Consider the following 22,334-nt stretch of genomic DNA (forward strand, 5'->3'; position numbering starts at 1 on the left):
TATTTTTTAAAAAAGTGAAAAAATACGTAGATAAGATGAAAAAACAATTTAAATGTGTGAATATAAATTAAAGAAAGAGAGTATAATAATGGCTAAAAATAAAAGATATACTTACAAATTTGATAGGACATGCTAAAAAGAAAAGTTTGGTAAATGGGAATATTATTTTTACCCGGTGCAAAGTAGCATTGACAAGAACAATAGATTCCCAAAACAGTAGCAAGCATGAAGAAACTAGAAGTTGAGAAAGAAGTTTAAATGAAAGCACATAAATGTGAGCACTTTTGTCAGGCATGCATATGTACTCCAAGTACAATTCAATAACTTAGAATATATATAATTGAGATAGCTTTAAAATCATCAGCTTTTACTCCTATTTTTACAACAAGGTGTTTGCCTGGGCCCATTTTATAGTGTTATTCATCTAACAACAATTGATCTACGTACGTACTGCTATACATACCAATGCAATACTACTAAGTTCTCTTTAGTAACAGACAAACACATTTATTTAACCCAATTTTAGGTGAACCAAGTTTAGACATCTTGTGCAAAATACAAACCCACTCACGGATTTAGACGTTTTATTTGAATCTTTGTTCCAGTTTTGAATTTGCTTATAGAAGTTTAAAGATTAACAGTTGTTTTAGGCCCTCAAATTGTAGAAAAACAATTTATTTTTATTCAAAAGTTAATCATCTATTCTATCATTCTATATTAAAATTTAAACTAACCAATGAATAGAGATTTTTTTTATAGTTTTATAAGGTTCATGCATGTTTTAAAGCGAGCTCTAAAACATAAAAACTCTCGTGTTGATTTAGTAGATAGTAAAATTAATTAAGTGAATGAGTATGCTGGTACAATAGAGAGAGAGTGAGGAGTGTATGTTATTTGGGTTAAGGGTAAAGAGTGAGGATTGTGGATTAATAGAGTGAAGAGTGAGGAGTGATGCATAATAAATTAAAATTAGTGTGCACCAAATTTATATTAAAAAGACTCTATAAATAATTCAACACGTCTCTAAGTAAGTTTGATTTTTTTAAAATGTGTCTTTTTGAGTTCTCATGGATATCTTATCTAAAATATAATTTAATATACCTGAGTTGTATTTGATTAGGTAGAATTATTCTCATTTAATTTCATGTAATTAGGTTTAACATAATTAAATAGCTCTACTACGACATACATTGATTAGTGATCATTAAGAAAGAAACCCTAATAGAAATTAATTTAGCAGCTGAGTAAAGGACAACACATTCAATCCAAATATAGAAAGCATGCTATTGCTGGCTACAATGCCAACCATACATGCACCCTAAATTCTTTGGTTTGATGTTCAAGTTTTCTTTTCCCATAATGAGATATAAATTCAAAAACAATAAATTATTTAAAGAAATGTTAGTGGAAATTGTATCATTTTAAGTAAACATTGTTAATGCCTTCTTGGTAATATTCAACACAAGTTCCCAACTAAACTCCGCAAAACCCTTCATTCATTAATGCAATGTCTCCATCATTTGAATCTAACACTATTTAACTTTTTTACTATGTTGTACAATTATTTTTTATTTCAAGTGTTTGCTTCACAAAAATATTTTCTTAGGATAATTAGTTTTGTTTTAGTTGCTTGATGAAAAACTTTTATACTAAAACGTTTATATTTGTGAGAATGTTGATTAAGTTAAAATGAAAAGAAAAAAAAAAAAGAATGCCTACTCATATATCATATAGAAGTACTTCTATAAGATTATCCTTTTTTGTAAGGATATTTTTTAGCATTTTTGAAAACAATTTCATTATTAGCAAAGCAATTTTATTTGCAATTTAACCCCTCTCAAGTCTCAACACTCTATCTAAATAGAAGTTTAGGTTGAAGCTTGAAGATTTAAAATATAATTAAATCTTAAAAATAAAGTTGTTTAATTGAAATTCGAATAATTTTTTTTTTATTTTACTTCAAATGACTTGAAAAGCAAATTTGATAAAAATTTAAGTTGATGGAGAGAGCTCCACTCAATAATTTTTGTCTGAAGTTATCCATGTCATTAAAAACGTTATAAAAGTAATGTCATAGTGGGAAACAAATTAAGGGATAATAACAACTATATGTCCTACTCCTATCCTAAGGAATTGGGTGTTGTACATGTAAGCATGAACTAGCAATTGTAGGATCACTTATCTAGGAGATATAGGTGTACTATAGCTGCTTGTATTAATTATTATAAGTATTTAACAATTTGATTAGTAGGCTATAATTTATCATAATCCTAATTCCAATTAATTACTTTAATTTGTATCACTACAACACTACCCACCTTTGGCAACTAGATATATAATATTGTAGAAAATATTAAATAAACTATGCTACTAACAAGAAAATTCCTTAATAATACAAAGCAAGACTAATGTATTTTAATTTTATTTGTACATGTCAACAACAAATTTAAATAGATAGTTAAAACTCTAGAAAATGTTATATATTCTATAGGTATAAGGAATTTGTGACTACATGGAAAGCTCGAGCTAGAAATTCATGATTCATTATCAATAATACTCAATAACTACAATATTTCAATATCCAAATAAGTGACTCTCACATATATGCTAAGGTGGGTTTTGGAGAATGAGTGTACGTAATCCTATCCTTATTAAAGATAAAATTAATAAAAAGATTGTTTTCAATTGACCATTGCTAGCAACACCATATACAAGTACTTTACGTAAATAAAAGTGTACATTATTTGATATTAAAACTATACTATAAACCCCTCATGATATTAATAATTAGAGAAATTTCACATGGTAGCATCCAATTTTCATGAAATGCCAGTAGTAGCACTTTTTTAAGAAAATTCCACATGGTATCATCCGGTTTATGCACAAACTAATTGCCGTAGCATTTTCCGTTAAGTTCTTATTAAATTCCGTTTAATTCATCATTTTGTAAGTTTTTTTCACATGGTAGCATCCAATTTTTGTTTAATTCACAATTTTAACGTTTCATTCACCAATTTAATGTTTAATTCACCGTTTAATTTGTTAACGCCCATAAATGTTGTAATAATTTTATTTTCATTCAAATTGTTGGCATTATAAAGTTTAAAAGGTAAGTAGCCAAGCACTAATTCTATTACATATTTACTTCAAGCAAAATTAGAGATAATTCTAATAATAATAAAATGATGCACAAGTGGATACAACAAAAGGCTAAGGTTTTGTTAAAGGTTATGAACACTGGTTCCCCATCGTCTCCATCAACACCAAATCTTACTTGCCATCTTCCTGTTTGTTAACGGCGTTAATCCTTAGCTTTTTGTAATATTGGTTTATACATTTTTTTTTCATAAATTGTAAAGAAAAAGATAAATAAATAGGTAATTTTTTTGTAGCAAATCTTTTTTAGCAGGAAAATACTTGCTTTTATTATTAAAATTATCTATAATTTTACTTGAAGTAAATATGTATTAATATTAGTGCTTGACTACTTACCTTTTGAACTTTATAATGCCAACAATTTGAATGAAAACAAAATTATTACAACATTTATAGTCGTTAATGAATTAAACGGTGAATTAAACATTAAAATTGGTGAATTAAACGTTAAAATTGTGAATCAAACAAAAACTGGATGCTACCATGTGGAAAAAACTTACAAAATGATGAATTAAACGGAATTTAACAAGAATTTAACGGAATATGCTACAACAATTAGTTTGTGCATAAACTGGGTGCTACCATGTAGAATTTTCTTAAAAAAGTGCTACTACTAACATTTTATAAAAATTAGATGCTACCATATGGAATTTCCTATGCAAATTCCTTCTATCATTCAATTAAATATTGAGGAGATGCTTCATTATTATTCTACTTGATCCTCAACCTAGTATAGTTAAGACTAGTCCTTAAATTCTAAACTGAAATAGCTATTGTCACTCCCATCTAGTCAAGATAGATAAGGCTCTTATATTAATACTTTTATATTGATTTTTCTTTTAGCATATTATTATCAAGATGATCCAATCTTGTTGGTCATATTTACATGATATAATCAAATAAATAAAAGTCTTGCTTTTAATTATATTGGGGGACTTCTATACAACTATTATAAAGTATACTATGAAGTTAAGTGTGAGTACTAGCTAGCTAGGGAAAACCTACAAAATAATTGTACCCGGTTAAAGTTACGTTTATATCTTGATATTATTTTAAATATATTTAAGATGGTGAATAAAACTTTGGATTAACTCCAAATAATTAAAAAAAAAAAAATTGATTTTCATGGTGACTATACAAATAAAGTTTGCAGCATTCATGTAAAAAGCTAGAATGTTCAAATTTAGGTGCTTATGCCTTGTCCCTTGTGTGAAACTATGCCATAGTTTAGAAGCAATATAACACATGATTCTAATTAATAGATGAAACAAAAACAAAAAGGAATGAATCATACTTAAAAGAGCCAAAAGCTCAATCCAAAATTAATAACCACATTGCGAAATCATAATCTCCCTCTTTTTTTTACTATACCATTATACCAAACCTTTTGCCCATAAAAAACCATTAAAAGTTACACAAGTAAAAATGGAAAAATGTATCAATTCCTCATCATCTAATGTCCTAATGACCTTTAACATAACCCCACATTAAATATCTCTAAATTTTACAATAAAAACTCATTTAAGTTTAAAAAAGTACAATGCATGGAATGTAGAACATATTAGTGTTTGCGAATATATACATATAACCAAAAGTGAATTATGATCGAAGAAGATAAACCCAAAATCACATATAAAATTTGGGAACTTTTATAATCTTTGCATCAGTTTGAAAGTATACCTCTTTCCCACCAGTAAATTATCTCTTTTGTTCCCACAATGTTGATGATGATGATATTGATAATGATGTTGATGATAACATAATGTTGATGATGAATGTAATCAGTTATCGGATCCGAGGTTCCTCTCAGCGCAAATAAGTTGAACTCAGCTCGTTAAAAGCCAACCACTATAGAATCACGTACCTGCTTGCAGCTGACATGAACGCGCAGATCCAAGCACCTCCATTGATAGATTTAATATCCAAAAGAACAACAAACACCTAGCTAGCTAGCTAGTACATCTTCTATATGAAAAATAGGCCAACTTTTTTATTTTTTTGTTTTTGAGTAGGATGAACTGAACAAAGAAGGAGATGATGAAGAAAGATTTAAGGATATTAGATCAAAGATGGAACTGGATTATTTGAAGGATCAAGCCAAGTAGAAAGATTATTAGTACTAGTAGTGCTACTACCCCAAATAATAGATGGATCTGAAGATGAAACCATAGTTTGATGAACATCATCTATTTGATTTTGGGTAGTATGATTCCAATGATGATCTAATGATCTATTTTGCCCATCAAATTCCATTTTCACATTTTTGATATGAAGATCATGATCTTCATAAGAAGGTAATATTGTTTGGAAATTATTAGCTCCCTTCATTGGATGCAAAAGTAAAGGGTTTGATGAGATCAAATCATGAAAAATTTGCTTAGGATTTTGAGGGGAATGTGGATGATGAAGAAGATTCATGTTGTTGATAGTATGAACAAACCCAGATGAAAACCCTAATCCAAGACCATTAATTTGAGATGGGTTTTGAAGATCATACCTTGAAAATGGAAAATTAATGTTAGAATTAGGAGAATGATTAGTGGGTAAGCCATAAAACAGAGGATGATTACCCAAATCATGAAAATTATGCCCATTCACAGAAGCTTCTTCTAGACTAGTATTACTATTAGTATTACTATTATTATTAGTTAATGAAGTATTATTAATAAAAGAAGAAGAAGAAGATGAAGTAAATGATGAAGGTCGTTTAACCCTTTTATTCTTCCTACAACCACCACCAACAGGAACATTTCTAAGTGTTCCTCCTCTAGTCCAATACCTTTTACAAGCCTTACAAAAATATCTTGGTTGTGATAAACTGTAGTTGTTGTAGTAACAAAACTTGGTGTTTGTTGAATCACAACGAGGACATCTTAAACCTTGTTGTTGTTGTTGTAGCTGCTGCTGCGATGGTGTTTTTTGTTGTTGAGAAACCTGTTGTTGTTGTTGAAAATCTTGATGAGTGATTTTCTGATCTACAGCACCAGTTATTGATACGGTTGCAGCTGTACCCATATTGCAGTTGTTGTTTAAGTTTCCTTGATATTCATCTAATTCATCATTCTTCTTCTGTAAACAAATTAAAATAGCAATGAAACATAAAGCTTATATTATTGACAAGAAAATTTCAAGGGTTGAAAATCAATTAAATAAATAATAAGGTGTTGAGATACTCTTCCAAATGCTAGCAAACAAAAATATAACGGGGACCTAAATTAATAGTGGGTTTGTAAAATGTAATGCATTGTGTAATGTTCAAGAAAATTCCTAAAAGAAGAAAGAATCTACCTGTGATGACCATTCATTAGAAGGTGAAGAGATGAGTAACATTTTCTCAGAGTTTCCCATCAATTTTGTAATTTCTCTATGAACAATATTCAGTAAAGCAAACAGACAAACATATAACAGATACAAACTAGTAGTAATCAGGAGAATGTAAATTAATATGGGATTTCATAAATACCACTATATATCACTCACTCAAGTATATATATTATTATCTATAAAGACAAAAATAAGTTCATTATTTTAGTTTATAAGTCTGAAATATATATATTGACATGGGTGTTTTAAGAATGAAGCGGGAACATCCAAAAATCGAAGAAGAAGACAGGGAAATAACATACATTAAGAGATGAATCTCACTGGGTTCGAGAAAGGGAAAGGAGAAGAGAGAGAAAGAGAGGAAGAGCATTAAAATGATGACGGTAAGCATCACTACGTAACATTCCTTTAGTAATTGTAAAAGGATTAGAATAAAATAGATTGAGGGAATCCCTAGAGGCCCAATCCACGATGTAATTTTGGACAACAATTCCCACTTTCATTTTTTTTTTAATTTAATTTTTTATTAAGACTCTCTCGGTGAAATAATTTTAATTGGATTAGCTCAAATTATTTTTTTTAAATAATTGCCTTTTGTTTTCACAATTCGTCTTGCGTGAGATCGCCTTATTGTCAGACGATTTCAAAACAAGAAATCTATAAGCTAAAAGTTTCTGTATTGGTTTATGAGACATGTCTTAATACGGTGAGACCGTCTCATACAAAAATATGTGATTTATTATTTTTTAATGTTTTATTACTAATGAGCTGCTTGTATTTTTCCGTCTTATGCATACAAGACTTCCTTTTTTTAATACTTTTTCTCTTATTACTTCCATCATTTTCGATTATATCTGTTAGAGTATATAACATATCCTGGGGCCTCAACCATCAGCTTAAGCTTTTGGTTGAGTTGGTTCCTTGACAATATCCTTTTGAGTTTGCTCTGTAATAGTTTTTTTTTTATAGAAAGTAGTTAATGGGAATAAACAAAAAAAATAGAGTAAACTTCAAAATAAGTATATACAAAGTTTAAAAGATGAATGACTAATACTTCTTTTAATAAGTGAAAAGAGTAGATTAGAAGATCAAAACAATAGCAACAATCTTCAACCACATTATCAATCCGGTCATGATTTTGGTGTTTTAATTTATGATTTGTAGATTAGAACAAAAAATAATACCAATTGGAGTTTTTATGCATAAGGGTGATTTTGGTGTAATGGTTAACGCCTAATATATTAAAAAAAAAAAAAAAACCCATTCTGATCGTTTGTGAATGAGGTCATAGTGTGAAGTGTAAACTATTATGAAATTACATGGTTATCGTAAAAATAATAAGCCTTTCTCTACATGCGAAAATTTCGAAACTAGATGCTTAAAATAAGCAATTATTCTAGCTATAAATTAAGAAATAAAATACATTATTCGTTAAAAGTAACGATTATAATAGCTATTAAAATATAATTTTTTAAGAAAATCTTAAAATGTTATTTTTGATTTTAAAAATTCTACAAATTGTAACATTTTTGGTGATATTTTTTCTAAAGACGTATTTTGCATTATTACATCTCACTAACAACTACTTAAATTGCTATGGCAAACTACTCCATGGCGAATCAAGAAATTTAGTATAGAAGGGTAGCGGGAATATTACATATATATTATTAAAAAAAACTCACACTAACAAATCCAATATAGAATTATAAAGAAGATTATTGTAATTGGGCTGGTCAAATTTTCAAATTCTGAAATTGACTTACAATTACATCTAATTACTTACAATTGCATCTAATTTAACATCTAAAAAAAATCAATCTTAGAAAAATTTCACGAAAATATATTATTATCACTAAAAATGTTCATTTAAGTATATTTTTTTGGTTTTATGTTTCTTATAAAATTTAAGTATCAATATACCTCTTATAAGGCTTAGCTTCGACAAAGAAATAAAAACTCAAGAAAAAAAATAACTTAAGTCTCAAAATAAAAACGTATAACAAAAAAAAAAATAAAATAAAAGAATGGCGAATGAGTCAAAACGAAATTCTGATAGGATAATTTATTGGCTATATGTTATAATTTTCAAGTTATAAGCTACTGTACTTCGATAATAGATCTAGTAAAAAAATTATTTTAAAAATTTTTCAGGACCCTTCAATCATGTGGAGCCACCATTACTAAATACATTTGTAGTTACTAATGTTGTAAATACTAATATATAAAACATTCTATAAGTATTTATCAACATTTGTAATTTAATTTATATTAGTTAAAACAATATTAATATATAAAATATCAACATTTGTAATTTAATTTATATTAATTAAGTATACTAACATATCCGTGAATTGCATAGTCGTATAGCTGAACAAACGTTTATGACACGAATGTGTAAGTAATTATGATACAAGGAGAAGAATGAGCACTGGTGAAAACTCCAAGAGAAAGCGACAAGAGGGAGCATGTGGGACCCTCACTCAACAATAATGGTGAGGGTTCATTGCTATGACTATTTTATGGAGGAGTATGTTCTTCCTTTTTTTATTTCTTTCATTCTTTTCCATTTCTATTTATTTTTAAATCCTTCTGGTTTGGAACTGACAACCGTTGCTCTTGTCAGAAGATCACTTATGTTTTCTTTCATCTTAGTTCTTTGATAACCAATTAACACTCATGAGATTAATAATAATATTATTATTATTATTTATTAAAAAGCACTACATGCATGTGGTTGTGCACTGTGCAGCTCGGCTTAATATAATTGGCTATATCAATTTCTGTTTAAAAAAGAAAATAGACAGGTTAAAAATTAAATTATCAACGAATGATTGATATAAATAGTTAATTTTATGATTAATTGGTTTGGTCCAGATCATTTTAATCACATTGTTAGGAACAGTTTGTTCAAAATAATTTAATTATTACAATAAATTATTAGATGTTGGTTTAAACACCAATCATTAATTAACTGGTCAAATTGATTGATAAAATCAACTTGTTCGATCAACCGTTCCAATCAAAGTGTCGCCTATCATTCACTTGACAAATGCCTGAATATAGTCTTTTAAAATAAAAAGAAAAAAGTTTAAAGGCAAGGTGGGTTGGGGAACAAATGGATTTTGTAGTCTTCCAAGGGATCTTCTCATTCTAGCTTGCACCTCAATTCTATCATCATTGTTATAATTCTTTGCCAGAATTCTCTTGTTTCTAAAACTTTCTTCTTCTTTGGGTTTTGCATTAGGTTTCTTTCTTTTTGATTAATTATTTTGTTTGCCGTTACTAGTAATACTTATTATCTTGATCATGCTGTTAATAAGATTCAAATAACATTATGCATTCCCAACATAATGAGACCTTGATTTGTATATTATAAGCTTAAAATAAATCTAGGGTTGTTCATCATGGTGCTTTACTGCTTGTATTTCTTAGGCGTTTCTGTGTAGTGAGTGTAGTTGGAGTATATAATATATTTCACATTTTTATCCCAAAGGGTGGTTCTCGTGTGAGGGGCGTCCTAAGGTATATAACATATCCTACGGCCTTAACTATAAGCTTAAGATTTTGGTTGAGTTGTCTTTGACATAGTATCAGAGCCAGCATGACAAGAGGTTACTATATTTAAAGTGAAATATTCAACGCCATGTATAAGGAGACTCCGTATCATGTCAACCCAAAAGACTCTCATGTAAAGGGGCATATTAAAGTATATAACATATTTTGGGATTTAAACAATCAGTTTAAAATTTTAATTAAGTTGATTCCCTAACAACGTGGCACTTAAAAAAGTAATCACTATACTTAAACAATTATTTTCCTTTGAAAAAAGGCCCTCTTAATTTTTGTGTTGAAAAATCCACAATAAAAGTGAAATAGACCAAGGCCTTTAATCTTTATCTAAGAAGTATTTGGAAATATCATCATCCTTGTTCTTGTTCAAACATGAGCTAGCTTGGATTCTCGAGTATATATTGTACTTAATATTCCTAACTTTTTGGACATAAAAATCATTATTTGATTCTCTAAACAATTATCAATTTGGATATTAATTGGTCTCTCTTTTAGTGGGTTTACAAGATGTGACTTTGATGTTGATGGTAATTGGTATAGCTTTAACAAAATTAACATTAATTTGCAAATTTGCATAAAAATGTGAAAGTAAGTACATATTAAAATACTAAATTTTTTATTTGTACTATCTTCATTCTTGTTCCTTAGTGTAACTTTTATAGTTAACTTATAAAATACGATATGCATATATTATTGTATGGATCAAAGGAAAATTGAGAAATTCAAATGCTTCATATATAAATAAGTGAATCCAAATAAAGTTGTTGGATGGAAAATATGGATTTACATTGAGAATACATCATTTTAAAAACTTATTTTTCAAATAAATAAATAAATAACAAAAATAAATTGATAATATAATAAATGCAGACAAGTGGATAAAGATATGTAATTGATAGAAATAATAGGTTTTCAATCCTTAATTCCATTTTTAGGTTAGTATAGAGGTCGTCTTTTATCACGATTAGTTAAAGTTTCAAAATTCATTTATATGAATCAGGTTTTATCTCAGTTACAGTAAATATTATTTTTCTTTTTTTTCAGATAAGATTTTGATTTTGATTCTCACATAAGTCTCTCAATCTTCCCTAAGTTTATCCTATAATTCCAAAGAAATTAATTTATGTTCTATTAGATACTTATACCTTACTTTAAAATAACTTCTTCGAAAATCTTTGATACAAGTTAACTAATGTACTAGGTATGTGGCCTAAATCCTTAAGATGGGTGATAAATATAGATTCATAAAAACTAATTTAAGAGTCAATTCTAAAATGGATCTTGCAATTTGAATGATGGACTACCACAACCTTCCGCAATAGGGACAACAAGAACCGTACTTTGACAAGAAGTGAAGACAAGTAGCCCAAATACCAAGTTGAAAGTACTATTGGATACAAATTCAAATGTACGCTTTGGTGGTCCTTTAGGTCTTGTTTGGAATGTTGTAAGTTGGTATGAAAATATGTATGTGGTATCTTAAAAAATAAATAAATGAAATCTTTCACTCTTCCTTTCTCATGGAAATTTAATTAGTGTTTGGATTTGGGAAAAATTGAATGAATAAGACAAATTATCAACAAAATAAACGAAATAAGATAAGTTTCAACTTATTTCCAAAAGTAAGCGTGCAATTTCAAAACTTGTGGTTTGGGGCTATTCGCAGTTAGTAACTGCAAATAGGTCTAAAAAAAGTAAAGTAGCTATTCGCAGTTACTAACTGCGAACAGCTGTTGACTTTTTTTTGACCTAACTACGAACATCTACTTTACTTTTATTTTTTTCCTAATTATTGAGTTGTTATTTGTTTTATTTGCATTAGAGACATTAGAATAAGTTATTACAAGTCAATGTATGTTTTAGGCGTTATATATATATAGTCAATCCAAATACACAAAAACGAAACGTTAACGCTCATGACCCTCATCTACCCTATCCAACTGAGTTGGTCTCCTACGATAGTAAGAGGCGTTCGTATATCGCTCTGGAAGAGGAGGGGATTGGGACTGTGATGGCTGTGATGGCTGGGATGGCCCAGCCTGCGAGGTCCCTGCAACGTCAACGGGGTATGAAAGGTCCATCTCCTCTAAATGATAGTCAAAAGCAGGAGATGAGATGTACGCATCGGCGGTAGCCGGTGAGGACTCCACAGCGATTTCCGGTATGAAGTGCTGAAATTGCGTGCCGACGAACATGCCTTGCGCAATCTCCCTCACCGGCTCCTCATGGCTATACCGCATCACTGCTGCCGCACTTTGTGCCTGCAATTAATATTTAGTTAATGTAATATTGTATTATGTAATCGGCAGCTTAATCGTTTAAATGTAAATGAAGACTTACAAATTGGATCATTTGTAGGCGCATGTAGTTCGATGTAGTAGGTGCGCCATGAACATCGATCGATGCACCTTGGGCCGGCAGCTCAAGTCTACAATCACAACGAGCGATATGGCGCCAGTTGATCTCCATCCAATTCGCCGTACCCTAATTCTTGCGCGAAATCAGGTGCAACTCGGGTTTACTGTCGCAAGGCGATGGAATGCCTTGTACCAACCCATATTGGCACAGTTAGCGCTCTGGTAGATGTACGTCGACAATGTCAAAGCATATGAGTGGCACAGAAGCCCTCTATGCACCTGACTGAATCTCCGAGTGCTTAGGAGCAGCTGCGTAGGCTTTGACATGGGGTCCCACAAAAACTATAATATATGTTATGAAAATGTAAGTGATGTATTAATTAAATTGCAGTAATGTTAATGAGTACTGAAATATGTACCTGGTTGGGTCGCAGCAGGTCTAACTGATCTCGATAGAATCCTAGACCGGTCCCGGTGTGTTTGCGTGTTTGGCGTGCGAAATTCCACCGTGACCCATATGCAACATCTGGTGGGGGTTGTTGCGGAGGAGCAGCATCACCACGACCAACGCTTCTGTAAGGTTGGCCGATAAGAATATGCTCCCACACTCACAACTAACAATTGCAAATGTAATTAGTATGTAATTCACCAAATGTGGATTAGAATTAAATGTTATTGTTATTACCTGTAGTATGACTGATGGTCCTGGAATCTCCTTGACGTACTTATGGGCAGCACCACATAGCCTCCTGTACAAGTATCCTAGGGCTGCGGAGCCCCAGCTATACTCAGCGATGCGCTCCAGGAGTCGTCAAGTAAAGTTAAGTATAGGAGCTGTATGTGGTTGCTTGTTTTATCGGCAAACAAGACAGCTCCTATTAAGTATAGGAGGTACGCCAAGGCGTACCTTGAAATGGTGCCCTCATCAGCACCTTCGGGGAGATGCGAGAAGGTCTGAACCAACCATGTGCACCGCAAACCGCTCCCCCTAATGACTTCCGCTAAAGGGCGCTCTCCCAATATGCGGTGAACCATGTCACGCCAGCTTGATAGCTGGCGTTCGGCGGTAGACACGGCACGTCCCTCGATGGGAAGCTGTGTTCATACGGCTACATTAAGCAGTGTGATGGTAGTCTCACCTAGAGGAAGATGAAAGGTGTGCGTCTCCTGACGCCATCTCTCCACCAATGCTGTGATAATAGCACGGTCAACTCTACCGTATGCAACGAGATGAAAGTCATACAACCTCGTGAGCTCAAGGTACAGGATGATCCTCTCATCGATCACCCAGGGAACGAAATCTGGATGCCTAGTGCCTAACGTGTCTGTATTGGACATCTATGAATATAGACATTTAAATAAGTTACTTGCATGTTATCATTAGTAAAATGCAAATCATTACTATCGGACACCTAACCTGGGCATCCCAAAAAGGAGTGCTCCTGTGCTCTTGCTGCATAGTTAACACACTAGGGTCTTGGGGTCCTGGAGCTGCTGGATCCATCTCCTTTACTACTGTGTTCGCAGTAATTTTAGTTAATATTACTATTATGTAATTATGTATCATATATTTGTGTTGTAAGTTTAACATTATATTTGGCATCTATATGTTATAGAGTATCACTCCCACAACGACGACAACTATTGCGTTTCGTTTTTCCCTCATCCATTTCGTTTGCAATTCTCTTAGACTTAGACCCTCCTTTACCACGAATTTTATCGGGATCATGTCTAAGTTCAAAGCCTGTGTATTAAGGCCATGACCTCTTATCGATCATTGGCATAAAGTAATGTTCGTATGTACTTGCATAACTTTGAGAAGTATAGCACGGATCCACAAACTGCTTATATGAAAGGTGTCGTTTGATGCAAACAACAAGTACATGTGAACAAGGTTGGTGGTATATCTCAAGTTTGTTACATGTGCACTTCATTTGATTCAAGTCCTCATGTTGAATCTTACCCCCCTTAGACGATCCTCTATTTCCCCTCCCAGTCTTAATTTCAAATACACCTCTTTTATAGTCAAAGGCGATTATGTCATGGAAATTTTCCTTCTCGGTGTTTCTATTGATAATCTTGGTGGCATGTAATGTGCACATGTGTCCTCCAAGTAACCATGCATTAGCACGTTCACGTAACAAAATAATTGTTTACCCGATAGAAGCTAAATTCAACAAGTGTTGTCAAAGGTAAGGTGTTGGAGGAATGATTGTAGGAATGTTGCCTAGGGTTATGTCATTTGCTAGTGCATCCTCATCGACATACACATCATCCTCAGAAGGATCGTCAATGAGCTCATTACTCTCATTTCCATCATCCCAAGGTCCCATCTCATCACTTTCTCCTAAGTTAACCATTGAATCAATTGGAACTAGGGGTTGAGAAAGAGTACAATTTGCAAAAGGAACGAAATGATTTACAGTTTCCTCAGTTGATATAGGCATAAGGGTAGGAGTAGGATTAGAAGCAACCACATTCCCTAAGGGTACTTTTTCTACGTATAACTCCAAAGAGAGAATTTGTGTGGACTTTGAATGCTCCCACATAGCATTTATAGCCTCATCATCCTCAACAGGAAAGGCTAGCAATTCTCCACTCATGTCATATTTAAAGCTTATATTTACGGTACTTTTAGTGGGTTCCAATCCAATCTTAAAACATATAAAACGTTTAAACTGATTCAAATCCATGTTCGAGTGGCATGCAAACAACCTACGTCTTCTCCCAACATAATGAACTTTGCCACTACTTTCTGGAATACAACTATTCCAAAAACATACTATAGTGACGCGAAATGATGTCATTTTTACATGAATACAAACAAAATCAACATCATCATCAACTTCATACCCATACAAGTACATTATATTCATTTCATCATAATCTTTTTGGTCTATAAATTAATAAAGTCCATAATGTAACTAAGTTCATACATATATATACATATATAATGCACATAAAATTCAAATAATAAATCAATTAATAAGTTCACAAATGATATTTCTAATACCAACATCAACATTTCTAATAATATATAATATACATCAAATTCAACAAATTCAATATGCTCATCAACAACAATACTTCAAAAAACAACATAAAGCTATGAAAACAATTAAACATTACCTTGATTATTTATGGATGATTAAGAAGAATGTTGATTTAAGAACTAGTAACCTATATTTGACAAAATAACCAAACATTATTAAAACCCTAAAAAACGATATATATATATATATATATATATATATATATATATATATATATATATATATATATATATATATATATATATATATATATATATTTATATATTTATATATATAAGATAGGGTTTTGAAGTGCCAAATTGAAAGAGAAATACAAGAATTAATGGATTAAAGCTAGTCTAATAGTGGTTTTATAAGATAGGGTTTTGAGAATTGGGGAAAACGAGAACGAAGGGAGCTGCTGTGCGTATTTGTGGAGCATGCTGTTCACAGTTACTATCTAACACCCCTGAATTTCCAACCCTTAACGAAACCAAAATCATAAAGGACGGGAGGAAATTCGGGTGTTACATAAAAGAAAAGAAAAAGAATTTAGATGAACGTTAAATATTAACTTTAAAAAGGTGAGTGGAAATTTCGGCAGCATCTCTTCTAAAAAAAAAACGAACATGTGGTAGAGAAATTAGCAAAATAAAACATTAAACTAATCTAAGGCATCATTGCCTTTAAAATCTCATACCACGACAGAATGATTCGTCATCGGCTTTTCAAATCAACATGCCAAGCATGGATCGTGGTTTCAGTGTCGACGCTTGCGTTTTAAAATGACTTAACTCCTCAAACCATACAGAGTTATAAACTATGCAGCGAAAATACAAATATACAAGGGAGGGCACAAGGCCTCATAACAAAACATATACAACCAAAGTTTACAAAAGATAACAAGAGCTACAAAATCGAAAGATAACACTATGACACAGGTTATGCTTCGCCCTCATCACTCTCCCTCAATGCAATGCAATGCAAAAGAAACTCTAATACCTGCTACGCCTGTCTATGATCCTCCTACTGCTTAAAATTAGACCAAAGACCAATGTGTCGTAGCAGGACAATCATAGAAGGTTATCAACAATCAAACATAAACGCAAACACGTACACATCAGCAACTAGCATCAAATATAACAAGGCCAACTACTAGATAACATTATGTTATACAACAACATAAGATGATTTCATAAGACACAAGCACAGATAGTAACCGTTTATTGTCCACTTATACTTCTTGATCTCATTACGTCCTTTCCAACCCGAACCATGTGTTCTTGGGTAGAATGCAGGTCTTCACGCTCCTCTTTTCAAAACATAAACTCTTGCAAAACACGCATAGTATCAACTCAACCAAGGCATTAACAAAATACCTAACACATGACCTTATAGAGCTTGTCTATCTTAAAGTAAGTGTAATCATAGTCTGTAATACCCTTGAGGTAACTTAACTTAGGCACACTTCTCACTAGCATAAACTATTCTATCAATGAGTAGATATTCTATCAATGAGTAAAATTACTACCAATGTGTATGCTTTCTATCAAAGAATAAACCTTCTATCATTAAATAACTTTCGATCAATGAGTAAACTTTCTATCACTGAATAACTTTCTATCAGTGTATCTTTTCTCTACTTCCTAGCATAGTGACACGGCCAAGGGCGTTATCGGCCATTCGGCACCCATGGCAAAGTATGAGCTCATGCCCCCTCCAGCTGACCCTCTCGGATCCTACCTTCGGGAAAAACTAACACACTGAGGTACTAAACCAGTGAAGAGACCACCATATTGAGGTTTGCAAGGCCCGCACGGTAACACCTCCGTCAAGGACTACTAAATCAACCGAATATAATCCAGTTGAGTCACGCCAGCTAATCATAATCTAACACTTTATCAGATGGGAATAACTCCCACTTTCGACTATTAATGAGCGCCCTGGGATAGCAGCACGCCAAAACCCACTGAGCCACTCAACAAAATATGAAATTCACCTATAAAGGAGTCATTCTAACTCCAAGTTAAGCATAATCAAATTTTTAAATAAATAAGGGGTGGTCCCCGCCTCCTACCAACACTCTCATTCTCTATAACTATTCTAAGCGCAAGGATTTCATAGTCGATAGCTTTTCGTATAAAGTGTATTCACTAGTACCTCATAGTTTACAATGCATATTATCACAATAAACAACAAACAATGATCTCTTGAAGGAAAATTTTATATAAGGGTTAATTACTGCGTGTACGTACCTATAAGCGTCACTGCACGACCACAAGTCACAAAAGTCACCCAACTAAAGTTCTACCTTCCTCTTATGAATTGAGCTCCTAGATAAGTTAGGAGTACAACTAATAAGTCCACTTATCCACTTTGTCATACCAGCTAAAAGCCAAAGTAACCACTATCATCCATTCACGATAAGTTTTCAATTATTTCTAGCACGTACCCAACTCATTCAACACTAATTATAATCGTTAATTCGACAATAACAAGTCTTTCTATCAACAACAGAATAAAAGGATTATGTGAACCGTATCCTTACATCATTTAACTTTGAGTTATAACGATTCACATTATCTTAAAATAAAACAACCATTCACGCTTAAGTCTCACAATGTTAAATATAACACTAACATGATGACAATTCATAACGCGGTCGAATCGCGACATCTTTCGCTACATTCTCCAGAGCTAGGAAGACTACAATCGAGCATCACCGCAAGTCTACAATAAGTTGATATTATTCTCATGGCCTTACTAAAATTATGCGATATAACTTTAATAACAACCTAATATGAGCACTTGTAATTTACAACAATCAAACCACACAATTAGCAACTATTATTTCCAATTTAACAATCGAAATCACTTTCATAGTCAACTAAAATCATCACCATTACTAATTATCACAATGATAACCAATCGACTTAGTCTTAAAACAACTTTTAAGGTTATTTAATCAATCATCACACCACCAAAATATAGCATAAATACACATTATTAGTGATTTCATCTCTAAATTCAAACCTTAGTCCTTTCATGTTCAAAGATAACATTTTTAACTATTATTCATAGCAAGAATCAATAACACTAATACACCACCAAAATGTAACATAAGAGCCCACACCATTTCTAATTTCAAAGATAACACCTTTAATTATTACTCATAGTAAGATTCAAAGAAACTAACACACAATCAACACACAACTCATAATTTCTAATCATACTTCAAACTCTAAATTATATATATGTCAAATTCATCCATCAAATTCTTACCCACAAAAAGATTCAATGAACTTAACACAAAACCAAACATCAAACTCAATACAATTAATAAAACTCCAATTAAAAACTAGAAAATTAATTAGAGAGAAGAGGAGACGGCTCACAATGGGGAAATAAGAAAAGAAGGGTGAGAAGACAAGTGTTTAATGTAGTGGTGGTGGCATAGGAGGGACAAGGCATTGCGGTGGGCCTTGGTGGCGGTGCAGGCAGCCGTAGCTGCTGGTGGAGGTGCACGAAATGCAGCAGCAGCAACTGTTTTGGGCGAGAGAGTAGCAGGGCTGCTGCCGGCTGCTGCCGACTGCTGCTTTGTGCGTGGGTGGAGCGGCTGCCGGTGCTAGTGGAGCAGGGAGGAGCTGCGGCTGGGCGTGGGTGGAGGAGCAGGCAGTTGTGAGTGAGAGGAAGAGTAAGGGACTGCTGCTTTTGTTTGCAAAAATGAGGGTGCAATGGGTGTTTACTATTGAAAACACTAACACCTCTTTTTATTTTATAAATTAATTAATTAATTAATTTATTTATTTCTAGATTATCTTCTTGAAGAGCCCAACTAAGAAAGCTCACAAGTTCTAATAAACAGAATGATTCTGATTCAACTCCTTTATATTTAGTAATCGCAAATTTACTTTTAATATAAGTATGTTAATGTTTAAACTCGTATATGGAAGAAATTTATTAAAACTAATTCAAAAATAATTAAATATAATTGTAAAATCTTTAAAAGTTATTAAAATATTAAATAATTACGTCATTAAAATCTGGGGATGTTACATACTAACTGCGAACAGCCCAATTCGCAGTTTTAAGAATTAAACACTTATTTTTGAAAATAAGTTGAAACTTATCTTATTTCGTGTATTTTGTTGATAATTTATCGTATTCATTTTAAAATTTCTCAATTTGAATCTCTAAGACAAATTTGTACAGATATAGAGGTAGTGAAAGATTGAAATAAATAAGATTAATTAACATTTTAATTCCAAGTATAAGATTGGGATAAACTTATGTCCCAAAATAAGCTTCCGTACGTCCAAGCCTAGCCTCGGGTAAGTTGCTGTTAGTAACAGCGACTTAAGGAAAAAAAAAATAAAAAGTTGTAAGTCGCTGTTAGTAACAGCGACTTAAGGAGTTGACTGGTCAACTCCTTAAGTCGCTGCTACTAACAGCAACTTATAGCTTTATATTTTTCCAGAATCCTTCTTCTTCCTCACTTCATTTCGCGATATACTTTTCTCCCGAAATTCTCTACTTTCTCCTTCTTCATTCCAACCTTGTAAGGATCTTCATTCCTTCAACTAAGGTCATCAAGTTTCAAGTTTGTACCAGTAATTAGTGCTGTAGTCTTCTTAGATCGATCTAAGGTAATTTTTTTTGGTTTTTTTTTCAATATTCGAAAAATTAGGGTTTGTTGTGTTTTAATCAATTTTCACATTAATGTAGGTTGACAAGCTTCCAATTACGTAATTCTTCTTGATCTACAGCTAATTGAGGTTCGTTTTTATTATAAATTTTTTCATTTGGTGGTGAATTTAAAATGTATTTCATGTGTACTGGGCATTTACACTTGAGCTCTACGATTATGTCAAATGTAGTTGTTATTTACATTGATCCTCACTTTTAAAAGTTTGTTTCAGAATTATTAGTTGAATGTAAAATGTATAGTGGTCATATATTTATGAAGTTGATGGTGATGTTGATTTTTTATGTGTTGTTGTAGAAATGGCTTCATTTCGTGTCACCGTTGTATGCTTTTGGAATGGTTCAATTCGATCAACTACTAATAATGTTAAGTATGTTGGGGGAAAACGTAAACTATTTGCATGCAACTCATACATGGATTTGAATGAATTTAAACATTTTATATGCTCTAGGATTGGCATTGACACTACAAGAAGTACTGTTAATTTAAGTTTTAAATACAATCTGAGTGGAGATTTGTTAGCTTTTCCGGTTGAGGATGAGGAGGCTATAGATGCAATGTGGGAGTATTCAAGGTCTACCCCTAGTCCTTCTTTAGAGTTATATGTAGAAGAGGTACCCCTAGGGAACGAAGATGTGAACGTAGTGGAAACAAATGCATTTATGAATATAACTCCTTCTGCTCCTTCTCATACGCCCTTCCCTACCCAAGAAACCCAAAATCCCTTTATGCCATCTTCCTCTTATCCTTGTAATGAACCCAATCAAGTTCAATTTCAAGTGTCAAATGATGTTACTTTTAACTTACAAGATACAAATGAGCCTTGGGATGATGTTAATAGTGAGAGTAATGAATTCGTTGAAGCTCCTTCTGAGGATGATGTGGGTATTGACGAGGAGGCTCTAGCTAATGACATGACTTTAGGAAACATTCCAACAATCGTTGCCCCTACACCCTACGCACTGGTTCGCCCTCTAGATGAACACATTGAGGACAACTCTTGGAGGTCTTGGGATTGTGATACAACCTACACCGACGAAGGAGAGTTTCAAAAGGGTATGATGTTTGACAACAAGGATGCCTTGTTAGACACTGTTAGATTGTATCATATTCGTAGGAACGTTGAGTACAAAACTGAGACTTCAAATCAAACCGTGCTCACGTTGAAGTGTAAGAGAGGGTGTGGTTGGAGGCTTAGGGCTAGGAAGACCTCCTATTCACCGTCATGGGAGATAATTACTTATAAAGGGAAGCACGGGGGTTGTATTTTAAGTACTGAAAACGTGTCAGCTGGGCACATTCATTTGACATCTTCCGTGATTAACAATCGTATTAGAAATTGTGTTGCTCAAGACCCATCAATTAAGGTTTCTGTTGTCCGGCAAATGGTCAAGGACCAATTCGGTGTGGAAGTGACCTATAAGCGGGCTTGGTGTGCTAAACAGCAAGCCCTTCTCTCCATCTATGGTACGTGGGAAGATTCTTATCCTCTTCTTCCACGCTTCCTGAAGGCACTGCAAATTTCAAACCCCGGTACCGTAGTTGAGTGGTTCTTTAAGGAAGATAATGATGTCGGTGTGTATGTCCGTTCTAGTATTAGAACTTTTCAACGCGTGTTTTGGGCTTTCCAACCTAGTATTGAGGGATTTAAGTATTGCAAACCCGTTATTGCCATTGACGGAACACATTTGTATGGTAAGTATCGCCATACGTTGTTGACTGCGATTGCCCAAGATGGGAACAAGGGAATATTCCCGCTTGCCTTTGCTTTGGTCGAAAAAGAATGCATAGCCGCGTGGTCTTGGTTTATGGGCTGTGTTCGTAAGCATGTGATGCATAGTCCAGGGTTATGCGTTATTTCCGATAGGCATGCGGGCATTCTAGCAACTATGGAGGAGCCGGAATGGCAACCTCCAAACGCCCATCATAGGTTTTGCTTGAGGCATTTGTTAAGCAACTTCAATCGTACTATCAATCCCCTCCCCTACCCGAGCGTCATGCGACTGCATCTTACTATCGTAGAAGGCGTCGTAAACCGTCACAATTAGACAGGGTACAGGAGGAGGATTAGCATTACAATAGTTTTGTAATTATTGAACATTTGTACATACTCATTTGTAACTGTTGGTCTTTTGTGTGTAAATTGTAACATATATGTACATGTATATATTTTTACCGTAGTATCACACG

The 22,334-nt window shown here is 32.9% G+C and overlaps 2 protein-coding genes across 5 annotated transcripts; both read right to left on the reverse strand.

Moving 5' to 3' along the window:
- Nucleotides 1–4,658: 4,658 nt before the first annotated feature.
- Nucleotides 4,659–6,884, reverse strand: LOC130823601 (dof zinc finger protein DOF1.4-like). Of its 2 annotated transcripts, none has more exons than XM_057688276.1 (2): nucleotides 6,445–6,884; nucleotides 4,659–6,225 (listed from the first exon to the last, which is right to left on the reverse strand). In XM_057688276.1, the coding sequence occupies exons 1-2, from the start codon at nucleotides 6,502–6,504 to the stop codon at nucleotides 5,215–5,217; spliced, it is 1,071 nt and encodes a 356-aa protein (XP_057544259.1). In that variant the 5' UTR covers nucleotides 6,505–6,884; the 3' UTR covers nucleotides 4,659–5,214. The 2 variants fall into 2 exon arrangements, with proteins under 2 accessions (XP_057544259.1, XP_057544260.1); XM_057688277.1 differs by having other exon boundaries at nucleotides 6,783–6,868.
- A 4,821-nt stretch (nucleotides 6,885–11,705) lies between these two features.
- LOC130823603 (serine/threonine-protein phosphatase 7 long form homolog) lies at nucleotides 11,706–19,166 on the reverse strand. 3 transcript variants are annotated; one of them, XM_057688280.1, is made up of 7 exons: nucleotides 18,835–19,166; nucleotides 13,825–13,922; nucleotides 13,547–13,745; nucleotides 13,093–13,175; nucleotides 12,827–13,021; nucleotides 12,391–12,749; nucleotides 11,710–12,311 (listed from the first exon to the last, which is right to left on the reverse strand). In XM_057688280.1, the coding sequence occupies exons 1-5, from the start codon at nucleotides 18,908–18,910 to the stop codon at nucleotides 13,016–13,018; spliced, it is 462 nt and encodes a 153-aa protein (XP_057544263.1). In that variant the 5' UTR covers nucleotides 18,911–19,166; the 3' UTR covers nucleotides 11,710–12,311; nucleotides 12,391–12,749; nucleotides 12,827–13,015. The 3 variants fall into 3 exon arrangements, with proteins under 3 accessions (XP_057544261.1, XP_057544263.1, XP_057544262.1); XM_057688278.1 differs by lacking the exon at nucleotides 18,835–19,166 and having other exon boundaries at nucleotides 11,706–12,311; nucleotides 13,093–15,429; XM_057688279.1 differs by lacking the exons at nucleotides 11,710–12,311; nucleotides 12,391–12,749; nucleotides 12,827–13,021; nucleotides 13,093–13,175; nucleotides 18,835–19,166 and having other exon boundaries at nucleotides 13,701–13,745; nucleotides 13,825–15,429.
- Nucleotides 19,167–22,334: the final 3,168 nt, after the last annotated feature.

This window comes from Amaranthus tricolor, chromosome 9 (assembly GCF_026212465.1).
Source record: "Amaranthus tricolor cultivar Red isolate AtriRed21 chromosome 9, ASM2621246v1, whole genome shotgun sequence".
In the NCBI taxonomy this organism is placed as follows: domain Eukaryota; kingdom Viridiplantae; phylum Streptophyta; class Magnoliopsida; order Caryophyllales; family Amaranthaceae; genus Amaranthus; species Amaranthus tricolor.